Source organism: Notolepis coatsorum, assembly GCF_963971535.1.
Source record: "Notolepis coatsorum genome assembly, chromosome: 2".
Classification (NCBI taxonomy): Eukaryota; Metazoa; Chordata; class Actinopteri; order Aulopiformes; family Paralepididae; genus Notolepis; species Notolepis coatsorum.
Genome location: NC_140166.1, coordinates 175,559,826 through 175,577,016, shown reverse-complemented (window position 1 = coordinate 175,577,016; position 17,191 = coordinate 175,559,826). Strand labels below are relative to the sequence as shown.

General features: G+C 43.0%; 1 protein-coding gene across 2 annotated transcripts in view; it reads left to right on the top strand.

The window, feature by feature from the left end:
• Window positions 1–17,191, top strand: part of cyfip1 (cytoplasmic FMR1 interacting protein 1) — a 104,614-nt gene that overhangs the window by 15,831 nt on the left and 71,592 nt on the right. For both annotated transcript variants that reach the window (XM_084308022.1, XM_084308021.1), the window contains exons 4-12: window positions 136–213; window positions 1,790–1,891; window positions 3,068–3,249; window positions 5,194–5,290; window positions 6,668–6,796; window positions 6,917–7,021; window positions 13,158–13,249; window positions 14,139–14,256; window positions 15,142–15,264. In XM_084308022.1, the coding sequence (XP_084164148.1) occupies window positions 136–213; window positions 1,790–1,891; window positions 3,068–3,249; window positions 5,194–5,290; window positions 6,668–6,796; window positions 6,917–7,021; window positions 13,158–13,249; window positions 14,139–14,256; window positions 15,142–15,264 (1,026 nt within the window). The remainder of the gene's footprint in view (window positions 1–135; window positions 214–1,789; window positions 1,892–3,067; window positions 3,250–5,193; window positions 5,291–6,667; window positions 6,797–6,916; window positions 7,022–13,157; window positions 13,250–14,138; window positions 14,257–15,141; window positions 15,265–17,191) is intronic.

The following is a 17,191-nucleotide window of genomic DNA, read 5'->3' as shown; positions in this document are numbered from 1 at the left end:
TTCAGGAAAGGTTTATTAGAGCTTTGGGGGACGTCATTTGGCACAAATACCTTGGTTGTGGGTGGAGGGGTGTGTGTGTGTCTCCTCACTCACTAAACTTGATTGACGGTGACAACTCTCTCTGTGTTTGTTTAGAATGAGATGTTGGAGGAGGGTCAGGAGTACGCTGTCATGCTCTACACATGGAGGAGCTGTTCGCGTGCGATACCTCAGGTAATGATCACATCTCCCTGACGCTGTGTCTTCTCATCAACTCGTGAATCCAAGAGTGAAGTGTTTCCCCATACATAGATTAATTTGTGGCATCCCACCACAATATCAGACAGGCTCACCACTAGTTCCCAAATTGATAAAATGACAAACGTGGCTATTGTGTTGCATGATGCCACACTTACTCCTACTCCTCAGCTCTGTCCCTTCAGCCAGCCACTAGTCAGGTAGCCACTTCAGCCAGCCACTAGTCAGGTAGCCACTAGTCAGGTAGCCACTAGTCAGGTAGCCACTAGTCAGGCAGCCACTTCAGCCAGCCACTAGTCAGGTAGCCACTAGTCAGGTAGCCACTTCAGACAGCCACTAGTCAGGTAGCCACTTCAGCCAGCCACTAGTCAGGCAGCCACTTCAGCCAGCCACTAGTCAGGTAGCCACTAGTCAGGTAGCCACTTCTAGCCGCCAATACCCCTTTCAGTGGGCGGGAGTACTTGCCTTGACTGACAAACTCCTTCAGCCAATCAGCCTAATAAAAGTAATCCAGTCAGAAGGATGGGATTTTCCGCTGAGAAAGTCTGTTGCATGTTATTGAATCTATTTATGCTATAACTGAACTTACTGTATGGCTGTGTTTATTCTACTAACGTTAACATTACCGCTTGTTGCTTTGGGAGATGCCATTACTGTATTGCCAGTGGCAGCCTGTATTTCACATCATCAACTATGGGAACCAATCGGGGGCTGCTTTCCACTGGGGGACAGAAGAGCAGTTAGAACGCAGTCCCTGATTGGCTCCGATTGCATTGCAATTTCTGGATATCAATGCGGATATGAGGAAGGCCGGTCTGTATCGCAAAAGTAGAAAATGTTTTACGTGAGAGACTGGCTTCCAGGCTAGCCTGCCACCACCACAAATAACTTGACAGTAGCTCAGGAAGTAGAGTGGTCGTCTTGTAATCTGAAGGTTCCTGGCTCCTCCCAGCAGCGTGTCAAAGTGTCCTTGAGCAACCCCCTAACTGTTCCAGACGAATGGCAGCATCTACCGTTGGTGTGTGAATGTGAGTCCATAAATGTGGGAGACACTGATAATAGCCAGCTGAATATGAGCTGCGTTCACACAACAACAATCTTGGTTGGATTTTTTGCTGCTCCCAGCGGTTGGAATGAGATGCAAAATACTTTGAAAATGGACTAATTGATCCCCCTCACTATCTTTGGCTTTTAACTACTACTATTGTTATTTTACACACACCTGCAACTGTTACCCAGCCTTTTAACTGTATTTCATTCATCTGTTCTGCTTCATGTATTACATACCTTGACATTTTATTCCAATTCATCACTCTGTGATGTATGTATCATCTGTCTCTTTTCTATTTAATTTAATCTATTTGTCTCCTTTCCCTGTTCCCCTTCGCAGGTGCCCCTTTGTCCTCTCACCAGGCCATCATTGTAAATTAGAATTAGTCCTGCCTGGTTGAATAAAGGTTAAATAAAAAAAGAAAAGAAAAGCACCTCATCTTTTCTTTGTTTCCGTCCTGCCTCCTCTTCCTCACCCGCCTTCGCCCCTTCTCTTCTTCAGGTGAAGTGCAACGAGCAGCCCAACAGAGTGGAGATCTATGAGAAGACAGTGGAGGTTCTGGAGCCTGAGGTCACCAAGTTGATGAACTTCATGTACTTCCAGGTAACATTTACCGTCCATTCTGGCAACTCTCTGAATACCGTCTACCTTAGAACCAGGAGCAAATACTGCCCACTGTAGATCCTTTAACCACCAGCACGTCTTCATCAAGGTATCTGAAGTAGGGCTGCACAATTAATAAAAAAAAATCGTGATCTCGATTCGTAGACCTATGCGATCTCATTTCTAAATTATGACTATTTTTTTTAACTGTACTGCTAATACATTTTTTAAATTACTTTACTTTTTTAAATTATGACAATATGAATCGTGGCGGCTGAGTGGCGCAGTGGGCAAGGCGCTTGCTACTAACGCAGGAGATGCTGGTATCGAGCCCAGCTCTCGGCGTGGCTACCGGCTTGGCCGGCCGTCATACTAACACAATTGGCAGTGTTAGAGGGTGGGAAAGCCAGTGGGTGGGGATTGGACGTTGTGGACAGCGACTCCTACAGGTCGGTTGGGTGACGCCGGTGCGGCGGAAACAGGAAGTATCGGGGGCAGCGTGAGCCTCCCACGCGTTACTCCTCGCCACAGAGTTCGAGCTGCTGCGGTGAAAAGATGCGACAGGCTGCCTCCTCATGTACCGGAGGGGACACGTGATGCAAGGCTTCTATCCTCACTACAGCCGACTAGTGGGAGGCATAGTCTAGCAACGTTCAAGACAGGGGAGGGAAGAATTGGAAATAGGAAATTGGGTTGGGAGAAAAATAGAAAAATGGGGAGAGAAAAAAGTGTATACCGGTATACAAAATAAGAATCGTGTGAGAGAATCGTGATCTCAATTCTTGGAGAGGAAAATCGTGACATTTTAGCAAGCATCCTGCAGCCCTAATCTGAAGTACCTTCTACCATAACCCATGAAATAACCCCAAGGCTGGGGCTGGGCAATATATCATAGACAATTTTACATGTTTGGTTGTACAACTATCTTTTATTTACTACTTTTGGAGCAGTTTTGTCATGGTGCCACATTCAATAAAAAATGGTCTCATCCTATTTCTATCACAGGTTTGTGATTTTCTAGCGATTTTTACATATATTCCACAAAATGAATGAATGGAAAATATATATAGGCGATGATATTGTAAAGACACTTAATCTTTATGTGGAGTGAATGCAATGCTGTTGACATATTGCTTTAAAAATTATTCTTTTTCTGTTCTGTTTTTTTCCCCTTAGCGCACAGCGATCGACCGTTTCTGCGGGGAGGTCCGCCGTCTTTGTCACACCGAGCGCAGGAAAGACTTTGTGTCGGAGGCATACCTGCTCACTCTGGGAAAGTTCATCAACATGTTCGCTGTGCTGGACGAGCTGAAAAACATGAAGTGCAGCGTGAAGAACGACCACTCTGCCTACAAACGGTACGGAGACACATAACCTAGTGTAGTGTGCAGAACGACCACTCTGACACATGACTAGTGTAGTGTGCAGAACGACCACTCTGACACATGACTAGTGTAGTGTGCAGAACGACCACTCTGACACATGACTAGTGTAGTGTGCAGAACGACCACTCTGAGACACATGACTAGTGTAGCGTGCAGAACGACCACTCTGAGACACATGACTAGTGTAGCGTGCAGAACGACCACTCTGACACATGACTAGTGTAGTGTGCAGAACGACCACTCTGAGACACATGAGTGTGCAGAACGACCACTCTGAGACACATGACTAGTGTAGTGTGCAGAATGACCACTCTGAGACACATGACTAGTGTAGTGTGCAGAATGACCACTCTGAGACACATGACTAGTGTAGTGTGCAGAACGACCACTCTGAGACACATGACTAGTGTAGTGTGCAGAACGACCACTCTGAGACACATGACTAGTGTAGTGTGCAGAACAACCACTCTTGACACATAAACTAGTGTAGTGTGCAGAACGACCACTCTGAGACACATGACTAGTGTAGTGTGCAGAACGACCACTCTGACACATGACTAGTGTAGTGTGCAGAATGACCACTCTGACACATGACTAGTGTAGTGTGCAGAACGACCACTCTGAGACACATGACTAGTGTAGTGTGCAGAACGACCACTCTGAGACATGACTAGTGTAGCGTGCAGAACGACCACTCTGAGACACATGACTAGTGTAGTGTGCAGAACGACCACTCTGAGACACATGACTAGTGTAGTGTGCAGAACGACCACTCTTGACACATAAACTAGTGTAGTGTGCAGAACGACCACTCTGAGACACATGACTAGTGTAGTGTGCAGAACGACCACTCTTGAGACACATGACTAGTGTAGTGTGCAGAACGACCACTCTTGAGACACATAAACTAGTGTAGTGTGCAGAACGACCACTCTGACACATAAACTAGTGTAGTGTGCAGAACGACCACTAGTGTAGTGTGCAGAACGACCAAAGCAACTATTCTGCATAGTAAAATCATTTTATTTTAAAGGTCCCATGTTTTGCTATTTCCTTTCACTATTTGGGCAATGTTACACAATTCCTGTGAGTCTATGGAACACATCTGTAAGGTTTTTTTCAAAAAAAGTCAACTGAATTGGAGCAATCCGCCAAAATGTGAATTAGAGACACTGACCCCATTGATACAAACCCCCATTGCTAGAAAACAATGCTAAACACTGGAAAAGGCTATTTATAAGACAGGGGACCTTTAATCATATTTATTCAGTGATCCCACACTAATGGTTCATAATAGTTTTTAAATCAAAGTAATGGATTGGATCAATACTTGGTACTGGCCAATATTTAATTTAGCTAATACTCAAAATCAGTATTGGCAGGGCGCCCCAGTGGCGAACCACATAGCGCGCTCAGCCGCGACACGGGCGACCCGGGTTTGATTCCCGAATCCGTCGTTATTTCCCGAATGTCTTCCCCCACTCTGTCTCCCATTTCTCCTCTGTCTCTCCCTACTGGACTGCCCAGTAGTAATAAAGCGATAAAACGCCAAAAAAAATCTGTATTGGCAGGGGAAAAGTGCCATAGGTGAATCCCCACATAAAACACAAGGAAATCTCATCCTTCTCAGACGAATGTAATCTCAGAATAAATATTTTCGGATGGAGGCCCCCCCCCCACACATGGAATAGATTTGGGATGGAATTCTTCTTTAAAAAAATTTCATAAAAATCCTACACATTACTGTCAAATATTGTTGCTATGAGCTGTACGTCTTTTTTCCCCTTTTCATTTCTTGTACTTATAATAATATTTTTTATTGATGATGATGATGATGATGATGATGATGATGATGATGATGATGATGATGATGAGCAAAAGTGCATAATAACACTATCTTTCTCTCTCTCCCTCCAGAGCTGCCCAGTTCCTCAGGAAAATGTCTGAACCTTCCTCCATTCAGGAGTCTCAGAACCTGTCCATGTTCCTGGCCAACCACAACAAGATCACCCAGGTGGGACGGATTACCCGTGTCTTTTAAAACAAAGTTGCACTGATAGAAACGTTTTAGAGCGGAATCACTTGATTTCTTTTTTTCTTTGATCAGATATATTTTTTTTTACATAGAATATAAAACAAAACATGACTGCACATAATACAGGAATAATAATAATAATAAACAGAACAACACCAGACAATAATAATAATAATAATAATAATAATAATAATAATAATAATAATAATAATAATAATAATAATAATAATAATAATAATAATAATAATAATAATAATAATAACAATAATGACAAGTTTCAAGTTTGTTTATTATTAGTCACAACAAAATACAGAATACTTTATGATGAAATGCTTTTTCTGGCAATAGAATAACAGTAGAATAACAAAGTATATGACAAGTTTGTCACAAAAAGAAATGACAAGGCGTTTCTGCTTTATTGGATGTTACAGTAGAGTGGCAGGAAATACAAGGAAGAGGAAGAGGGGAGGATAATGCAACACGTGTCAACAGACAGATTTGACCCCTTAGTCCAGTCATTATAGGCCAGAATTAGGCTAAACCTAGGACAAATTGCAACATTAGCAAACTCAACTGATTTTGTATCCTCAATATGTCTTTAGTGAGAGAAAAAAAGTCCCAAGGAATCCCATCATGGGAAATGTGTTTTTTTTCAATGTTTTGTTACGTTGCAATGGATCTATCTCAAACCCCGCCCTCTTTTCTTGACCTTCCAATCACAACTGTTGCTTCCGTCCTTGTAAAAGAGGGCAGGGTTTGTGATAGGTCAATTACATGGCTTTAACCTTGGCTTGCTGAGCCACCAGAACACCCAGTCACAATCTTTCCATCAGACTAATATCCACAAGTCAGTTTGGATTATTACTATTTGAGTGTCAAAGGTTATACATGACCGTAGAATACACAGCCTCTTTTAAATATGTCTTTCATATGAGTGGAAATGACAATAGATGTATCTCGAGCCCCATTCTCTTTTCTTGATCTTTCAATCACAACTGTTGCTTTCCTCGGACTGAAAACGTACTTCTTCAACTTAATGCTTTTATTTGTTATTGACTTGGTAATCACGACAGTGGCTCAGGGGGTAGAGCGGTCGTCTGGTAATTGGAAGGTTCCCGATTCCGGCTCCTCCCGGGCAGCGTGTCGAAGTGTCCTTGAGCAAGACATTTAACCCCCAACTGCTCCCAATGAGCAGGTTGGCACCTTGCATGGTTGCCTCCACCGTCGCTGTGTGAGTGAATGGGTGAATGTGAGACACAAGTTGTAAAGCGCTTTGTATAAAAGCGCTCTATAAATGCAGTCTATTTTCCATAATCGTCTGACGTCTGAATCGATACTTTTTTGGTTGTCTTCCAGTCTTTGCAGCAGCAGTTGGAGGTCATCAATGGATATGACGATCTGCTGGCAGATATTGTCAACCTGTGTGTAGAGTACTATGAAAATAAGATGTACCTGACTCCCAATGAAAAGCACATGCTGCTTAAAGTAAGCTCTCGCCAGGAAGCATGAATCTGTTGAATTGCTTCTCTTTGACCCGCATATCAATTAACTGGCCTGTTTCTGACAGTATTGGGATGTTGTATATAACGTTGTTGTGTTTTCTAGGTGATGGGCTTTGGCTTGTACCTAATTGATGGCACCAACAGTAACATCTACAAACTAGACGCCAAGAAGAGGATTAATCTGACCAAGATTGACAAATGTTTCAAGGTGTGTTGAGGAAACCTAGGAGTGTGTGTGTGTTCATGTCCATGTTGGATGTTAAAATATAGTCTGTAAATATATTTGTGTTGTAATTATGATTTCTCTTAACTCGTTCAGGGCCAACAGCGCCCTCTGCTGATGGCCCTTCGGTGCCAGCGCTTTATCCAATGGAGAATAGGACTTATTTGCGAGTGCATAAAACATATCAAATATAGTAGCAATAGATCTAAATAACAGTGATCGTCAATGAGTTGCTTCCAGTCAACATGCACGAAACAGATAATTTTTTCATACATACATTTCCATTTTATACCGTGATGAATATCAATATATTTCTAGGACGTTATGTCTCATCTCAATAAACTCCAGAAAATCGAGCTTAAATGTATTTCCTTAGAAAGCGTGCCATTTGTCGCTTGATTTATGAAATAAACGCTCGATTATCGATAGTATGTGTCCTCATGCATGAAGAGAAGCGGGGTCTGAAAAATTGCTTCTTCGTACTTTGATCGGCGCGAACCTCACACACACACACACACGCTCCGATAGCGGAGAAAGGAACATCTGATTACCCCAAGATTCGTAACATAAAGGCCTTACCTCACATCTGATGTCATGCAAAAAGATTAATCTAATTCCTGATCGCCATTCCAACGTTATAGTCCAAAACACATAATCTACGATGCTCCCAGTCCTCCCAGTCAATGCAATAGTATCCAGCTGCATGCCCGAGAAGTAAAACCTGGACCGGACTTATTTTTTTGATTCACAGTCCCATCCAATCCAATGATGTGCAATACCATCCGGGAGCCGATAGGCGGTGGTATTTGCCCTTTGCGAGCTCAGACCCATTCCCAATGATAACGTCAGGCTGGATTGATGAAACATTTATGGATATCGCTAATAAAAGAAATATGGATTAAAACCCGAGATTTCTCGGGTTTGGCCTCCAGTGAGTTAATACATGGTGATTCTGATATCTAACACTCAATTCATGTAACCAAAGACTTTTACTAAAGACGATTATTAATGGGTTTTGATTCAGGCATTTAATAAGCAAACAAGCTTGGGTGACAATGAAGTTACAGCAACATATTTATCATTTATCAGTCATATTTATACTGTAGAACAAACAACGTATCAGTTTATGAAACATATGGAAGTGGTCAACCTTTCCTCTCTGTGACGGACACAAACATGCTTGTCACGCCATCATTCTTAACACTTTGAGTGCCAGCAGGGGGCGCACGATTTAGCGCTTGAGTGCCAGCACTGTAGTCAATGGGAGGGTGAGCACATTTGCGAATGCATAAACTATATCTTAAATTATGGCTATGTGTCTAATACGCCCGTCGCTTATCAATGACTTGTTTGCAGTCAACATTGTCGAAACGGATTGTTTTTTAATCGGTACATTTCCGCTTTATACCATTTTGAGAAAAATATTCGTTTTTGGAAACTTCCAGGAAAAAAAAGGTGATTCTGCAGGAATCGCGCTTTAGTGGAATACACAAAACACGTTGTAATTTTTCTGCCTATTTATGAATAGTTTTCAAATAAACGCTAGATTATCGATAGTATATGTGTACTTATGCATGCTAGAGAAGCGGGCTGAAAAATCTATTATCTTATTTCCTGATCAGCACATACACGCACACACACACATATGGGACACGCTGAGATATAGGTGAAAAAAACTCTGATTATCCCAAGACTGGTCAAATAGATTCCTTAACTCAGATTCAGTCCAATCCAATGGGTGCAATACCATCCGGAGAGACGATAGGGGGCGGTATTTTACCTGTTCGAGCTCAGATAGATCCCCAATGGTAACGTGAGGCTAGATTAATGAAAAATTAATGGAAATCGATAATAAAAAAAATAACTATTAAATAACGAGATTTCTAGTTTTTGGCACTCAACGCATGGCATGAACTAACGAGTTTCTCGTGGCTGGCACTCAAAGTGTTAACGGAAAACTCCAACATTTTGGGAAATTAGCTTATTTGGCATCTACCCTGGAGTTAGACAAGAAGATACATACCTAGGCGGCTGGGTGGCGCAGCGGAGATTGCGCTCTTCACCAATGCGAGAGACTCCGGTCTCGAATCCAGGTGTCAGCATTGCCTCCGACTTGGGCCAGCCGTCATACTAACTCGTTTGGCTGCGTTAGCGGGAGGGAAGTTGAGGGGGGCTAATCTGGCGTTGTGGACAGCGACTCCTACAGGTCAGGTCGGGGCGCCTGCACAGCAAAAGACAGGAAGTGGTGAAGGCAGCGTGACCTCCCACGCTTTACACTTCACCAATGAGAGTCCGCGCTGCCAGGTGAAAAGAGAGCCGCTGGCTGTCTCTGCATGTGTCGGAGGAAGCATGTGGTAGACCTCAGGGCTCCCTAGACCGACCAGTAGGGGGCACATGCGCACAACGACCAGGTAGGGGAGGGGGGAATTGGCACAACGACTAAAATTGGGATGGGAGGAAAAAGTACACAAAATCAGGCGGAGAAAAAGAGGATTAACACTTTGATCGCCATGGGTTAAATTCATAATTTACCATCCCTCGCCATCTCTATTTGTCTATGGAGAAGTTCCCCTTCTTTGCAGGGCTATAACTTTTTAAATTCTATTGCTAAATTGCCATTATTATGGCCCATTCAATGTCCTATATGTATTGTTCAGGGTGTAGCAACGTTAAACTTTTTCATTCACATATTCATACTAAAATATGGTCTAAAGTATAAGTATGTTTTTATCGTTTTCTGCAGCTTTCTTCAGAACGTGATTTATAGCCCTAAATGCATTATATTGATGATCAAATACAGTTTGGTAGGAATCTGTGCGAGATAAAAAAAAATTCAACTGGACGTGGTTCTAGAAGTTACTACGTGTCATCTGATGATGACCGGATGGGCGGGGGATCATTTATAATTCCGTGGGCAGCGTTAGATGATTCATCCAGAGTGGGTCATATGTTCATCATAGCAGTTTATATGGAACACGTTAGAATATAACGCTGAATCTTACCGTGTTGTTTTTTTCGAGTTATTTGCACCGATCGATGTTCACTGTATCAAGACGGAGTCTCTCTAACGATAGCGAGTGCCCGGACCACATATGGATGAGCACTACCGGTTCAAAGGCTCATTTCCGGTTGGCGATCTGCCGATAGGCCACCAGATGGCGCTCTTGAACCACTAGAGAGTTGAGTGGAGCTTTGCAGTGTGTCTCAGGGCTCCGGAGGGGAAATATGATTTTGCTCACAGATTTTTGAAATATTGACATCAAAGACGAGTTACGGCGTCTTCGGCAGAATGAGCATGGCTAGGAATGACGTCTTAACTCGTCCCCGGCGATCATAGTGTTAAAAAGAAAAAGAAGATACATACCCTTTTTCTTCTCTGTGCATGCAGTAGGAGTAGGAAGACACGCACCGTTAGCCTAGCTTAGCGTCAGTCACTGGAAGTAGGTTCCTCCATTAGCCTAGTTCCAAACGTCTTCCTACTCCTACTGCATGCACAGAGAAGAAAAAGGTATGCTGCATCTTGTCTAACTCCAGGGTTCCCAAAATGTTGGAGTGTTAAGATGCATACCTTTTTCTTCTCTGTGCATGCAGTAGGAGTAGGAAGACGCGCACCGTTAGCCTAGCTTAGCGTCAGTCACTGGAAGTAGGTTCCTCCATTAGCCTAGTTCCAAACGTCTTCCTACTCCTACTGCATGCACAGAGAAGAAAAAGGTATGCTGCATCTTGTCTAACTCCAGGGTTCCCAAAATGTTGGAGTGTTAAGATGCATACCTTTTTCTTCTCTGTGCATGCAGTAGGAGTAGGAAGACGCGCACCGTTAGCCTAGCTTAGCGTCAGTCACTGGAAGTAGGTTCCTCCATTAGCCTAGTTCCAAACGTCTTCCTACTCCTACTGCATGCACAGAGAAGAAAAAGGTATGTATCTTCTTATCTAACTCCAGGGTAGATGGCAAATAAGCTAATTTCCCAAAATGTTGGAGTTTTCCTTTAAAGGAACACGCCAGCATTATGGGAAACACGCTTACCGTCTTATCCAGAGTTGGACAAGAAGATGGATACCGATTTCCTCTGTTTGTTCAGTAGAAAGCTATATGGCTGCAAGCTAGCCTAGCTTAGCACAAATGAATGGAAATGTATTTTCTGTACAAAAAGCGAATGTTTTTTTTACAGTTAGGCTAGCTTACCATATCCACTTCCATTAATTTGTGCTAGGCTAGCTTGCAGCTGAATAGCTTTCTACTGAACATACAGAGAGGACAGTACAGTATTTTTTAAGGTTGACTGGAAACTGCATGACCTCTAACCCCTTATATATAGGGTTGGGCACAGAGAACCGGTTCTAATAGGAACCGGTTCCTAACTTCCGGTTAACTTTGTTAATTAATACCCTAGTTACAGTACAGCAACCAAATTAAACTGTATCAAGTCAACTGACAATGTGAATAGTATGAAAAAAAATTAAGATAAAAAAATAAAAATAATAATCTCCTGCGAAATAAGCTGTGACCTGTTTTGACCTGCACCTCAAATAATCGGAATCGAGAATCGTTTAGAACATCAAAATGGAGAATCGGAATCAAAACCGGAATCGTTCAAATCCAAACGATGCCCAACCCTACTTATATATTACAGTAGATACAGGATACGGTACCTAAAGAATGTAAAACAAATGGAACAAACCTGGCGATGAACTCAGAAGGGTCACATATAGAAAACATCATCACAGTATGAACTGAGAAGGCATATAGAAAACATCATCACAGTATGAACTCAAAAGGCATATAGAAAACATCATCACAGTATGAACTCAGAAGGCATATAGTAAACATCATCACAGTATTCAAACCTTTATTTATTCTCAAAGGACAATTGAGGTCACCCTCATTTTCGATGTCGTCGAGACTTACAGACATTTCAATGCATACATCTTTTATAATAAATAATAACAACTCTATCTATATAGCACCCTTCACACATGGACCGCAGCCCAAAGTGCCCCACAGCAAGTAGCACAAAAGGAACATAGGCATAAAATCAGCATACAGTCGACATAATAAAAACAATGTATAAAATGCAGACTACGAATAGGCATAAAAGTAGTGCAACGTAGAACGTGCAGACGATAAAGCACATCATGACCGTAGGAAAACAAACAGCCCGTGTGCCACTCACATCGCCATGCGCGACAACGGGGCCCGCTCACGGCAATGACTCCAAATACTCAAGCAGACAGACACAACAGCGGTCAAACCTGAAGACATGCAGCACCACAGACGATGCAAGACGTCCATCCGGGGACCCCCCGCCCCCCGAAACACTGCAGTATCCGCAGGACACGCCCCCCACACAAAGAATCCCCAAAACGCCAGCGAACCGAGGGAGCACAACGATGAGAACCAACCAAAATCCATCAAAGCACACGCTACTTGACACAAGAGACCAGCACCCAACTCCAGGAAAGGTCCGGGAAAGGTCCAGCCGAAGCCATAGGCTCCAACCAACCCCCCAGACCTCCCCCAGAGCTGAACACCAGCCCCGACGGACCCCGGCCAGTCCCTACCGCCGAACCCAAATGCCCAATTTCAGCTTAAAAGATTATGGCTAGGTTACTTGCATGAAATGTTGAGCAAAGCTTTGCTCCTGAGGCACTGAGCCAAATAATACCAGAATTTCCAGTCGATTTTGATAGAATACCGTAATCTAAAATAAATAAATAAACGTATCCGAATAAATGCATTTCAAAATCATGGCACAAGAAGATGTGAAATATTTTCTAAACATGTTCAGTATATGATTACTTAATTTCATTGAGCTCTGTACTTGTTCAATGACCATACTTTGAATCAAATGGAAACATGCATGCCTACGTCTGCTAAAATGCACCGTCAATACCACAATACAGTTGTCTTTAATTACCCTGTGGTCAGGCCAATGAGAATGTAAAACCTTTTCTGAACAGTACAGATCTGAATTGTCGACCCACAAGATCAAAACTAGTTTCACTTTATTTAATCTGTTACTTGATTTGGATAAATCAAGTTTTACTGTATCATGAAAAGAAGAGTCCTGCATTTCTTGTCACCGTGTTTTACATCGGAATCCATTTATTCTGCATTTCACAGCAACTCCAGGTGGTTCCTCTGTTTGGCGACATGCAGATTGAGCTGTCGAGGTACATCAAGACCAGTGCTCACTTTGAAGAGAACAAATCCAGGTGAGAAGAAGGCACACTATCCCTACAGGTCCCATCCATGTTTTCTAAGTCTGATTTGGTATCCCTACAGATCTCCTCTGTGTTTGTTATCAAATTATTTTATTTTCTCTTATTTAAAAAAATTTGTTTTACATAGAATATAAAACAAAACATGATGGCACAAACACAGTAATAATAATAATAAACAGAACAACACCAGACAATAATGACAATAGAATAACAGTAGAATAACAAATTATAAATACAGAACCTAAAAATAAAAAGAAATTATCACAAACACCACAAAAGACATCGAACATTTCCTCCCACCCCAAGACCCCCGGACCCCCCAGGACCAACACCCCAACCCCGCTCCACTGCTAGATATCCTCTGTTTTCTAAGCCTGATTTGATATCCCTACAGATCATCCATATTTTTTAAGTCTAATTTGGTATCCCTACAGATCCCATCTGTGTCTTCTAAGCCTGTTTTGGTATCCCACTGATTACATCCATGTTTTCTGAGCCTGATTTGGTATCCCACAGATCACATCTGTGTTTCCTAAGCGTGATTTGTTATCGCACAGATTCCATCCATGTTTCTAAGCCTGATTTGGTATCCCACCGATCCCATCCGTGTTGCCAGCCCGGGGCCATATTTATCATACCGAATAGTTCAGTGATATCGTCATTTTTACCACAGAAAAAAAGGATGGCCTTGGTGTCGATGGCCTCGTCTTATCTTGCAGACGAAGCCGTCTACCTCTATTCTACCTCCTCTTCTCTCTCTTCCCCCATGTCGCCTTTTGCACATTTCATCTACACTTGACTGCATTTTTCTTTATTCTCTTTCTTTCTACAGATGTATCCCTTAATCCCTCACTCTGCCATCCTCTCCTCTTGCCCCTAGGTGGTCTTGTACATCTACATCCAGTAGCCCCCAGTACAATATCTGCGAGCAGATGATTCAGATCCGGGAGGATCACATGCGCTTTATCTCAGAGCTGGCGCGCTATAGCAACAGCGAGGTTGGTATTAGGATTCCATGCATCACAATGCTACCTAAGACCGCTCAGTTCATGCTCCTTCTCTGCTCGCTCCATTAACGAGATGGTAAGCCATCTCCGGACGGACACGAGCGTACCGCAGGGTTTGAAGCAGACCACTGCGGCGATGTTGCATGCATGTGCTCGTCCCTCGTCGTCTGAACACAAGCTATGCTAAACCGAAATGTATTCCATATCCACCGCACACAGTCTAAAGAGGCTTTTCATGTGTCTTATATACATGAAGCCTTGAGGGCTTGTCTCTGATAGAATTCCCTAGCGGTGGTTTTAATCAGCGTTTCAACAGATGCCCCGTCACAGCGGATATTCAGCAGGCTCAGAATTTCAATGCGATTTATATGGAAATGTGCTACAATTGCAATGATTAGATTTGCAGGAGGATGGCAACGGCACCCTCTGAGAGTGAACACAATTGATCCTATCCTATATGTGGTGAATAATTTATCTCCGAGTTTATTATACTCGCTCTCCGTTGTGAGTGTCATCGGGTGCACTGATGAATGATATTGTTATTTTGACACAAGGTCACCTGAAATGTATTTAGACATTAGCATCCAATGGACCCAGCTCAAACCCCGCCCCCTCTTATCTTGATCCTCCAATCACAACTGTTTCTTCCCTTTTTCCCAAGGGGACAGGGTTTGAGGCAGTTCCATTGTAGGGCTTTGACTGTCCTTCCCTCATCACACACTATGTATCAACAATATCAGTAATATTATTAGACTAGCGGCCTGTATGTTTTGGAAGAGTTTAGTCTTAATTTTACAAGTTAGCATTGGAGCTAGTAATCAATTCGTTAGATGAATGAGAGCTCAGGATTGTGGTCCTATCTCTTTGTCTATGCAGGTGGTGACCGGCTCAGGGAGACAGGAGAACCAGAAGACTGACTCGGAGTACAGGAAGCTGTTTGACCTGGCCCTGCAGGGGATGCAGCTGCTCTCCCAGTGGAGCGCACATGTCATGGAAGTGGTGAGGAGGGCCTAATTATCTCCACCTCGGGGAGATCATGTAACCGGTTCTGTCTGTCTGTAGCAAATGATGCAAACTACAAGGCCGATTTGGATGAAACGTCGCACACAGGCTGACAACAGGCCAGGGACCTGGATTCTGGAATATCTTTTCAAATCGCTCAATGACCAGTATTTTATTTTTTGATCCACTTTTTCTCCAAATTTTTTAATTTTTCTCCCATCCCAATTTCGTATATCCAATTCTTCCCTCCCCTGTCTTGAACGTTGCTAGACTATGCCTTTCACAGGTCAGTTGTAGTGAGGACAGAAGCCTTGCATCACGTGTCCCCTCCGGTACACAAGGAGGCAGCCTGTCGCATCTTTTCACCGCAGCAGCTCGAGCTCTCAATGGCGAGAAGTAACGCGTGGGAGGCTCACGCTGCCCCCGCTATTTCCTGCTTCCGTTGCACCGGCGTCACCAAACCGACCTGTAGGAGTTGCTGTCCACAACGTCAAATCCCCACCCACCGGCTTTCCCACCCTCTAACACTTGCCAATTGTGTTAGTATGAACGACCGGCCAGCCGGTAGCAACGCAGAGAGCTGGGCTCGAACCCAGTGTCTCCTGCGTTAGAGGCGAGCGCCTTGCCCACTGCGCCAATCAGCCGCCCCACCAGTATTTTATTTGAATACATTTCCATCATTGTCCATTGAAATAAGATGAAAAGGAATAATGTAGCCTTGAAAATGATAAATTCTCCACCTGGATAACGTCAGCTATGTACACCTAGTCTGGGTAGTGTAGAGGTAAAAGCACTCGCCTATCACCACAGAGACCTGGGTTAATTTCCCCGTAGCGGTACCTCCGCCTCGGTCAGGCGTTCCAACAAACATGATTGGCAGTGTTCGCGCGTGGGAAGCCGCTGGGGTGTTAGTCCTGGTCGTTAGTCCAAGTTCAATTTTGTTTATTAACCCATTCTCTGCCGGGCTTATATCCATCCTAAACCATCCTCTGCCAGCGCTATTTGTCTATGGAGATATTCACCTTCTTTGCAGGGCTATAACCTTTTAAATTGTATTGCTAAATTGACATTACTATGGCCCATTCAACATCAATTATCTATCGTTCAGGATGTAGGAACGTTTTACTTTTTCATTCACACATTCATACTAAAATACCGTCTAGAGCAGGGGTGGCCAACCCGCGGCTCGCGAGCCGCATGCGGCTCTTTGCCCGTCAATGTGCGGCTCTTCCATCCATTAAAAAAAAAAATAAAATTTTTTTTTTTTTTTTTTTTTTTTATGTCACTCATTCCATAAGGACGTAGAATAAACATTTACAATTTTTTTTTAAATGGTCCATTTGCATGTTCTTGGTATCTGAATCTAGGGACATATATGGATCAGTGTCAGAAATAGTGTGTCTGTTACTAGGCTTGAGTAAATTGTAATGAACCAAAGGAGAATATCAATTCTATTTAAAAAAAAAATTATCTTTGACTGTAAATAACACCATGCTAAAATTGACCAGACCTGAAAAATCTAAGCAAATGAATAAAGGGAAGATGATTAAACAGAAGGTTTTGTAGATACAGTACTGAATTCTGCCATCTTTTATGTACATTTCTCCACCATTTTTCATCATATTGCAACACCGTTTTTTGCAAGACGTTCACAGAAAGGTAGAGAAACTAACTGCGTTCTGTTTTATGGCAATAACGTTCAGGTTTGTGGGAGATAATCCCAAAAAATACGAGAAATTAAAAAGTAAATCCAGAAGTCAGATGATTGACAGGGGCTGGTGTGAGCTGGGTAGGGTAGTTTTTCGAAATTTGAAAGCCCTGAGTCTCTTCCTTCAAAAGACTACACTCACTTTTGGCTGTGCCACTTCCTCCTGTCAATATGCGCCGGTTTCCGACTCAATGCCCTGAGATTTCTATAATCTTA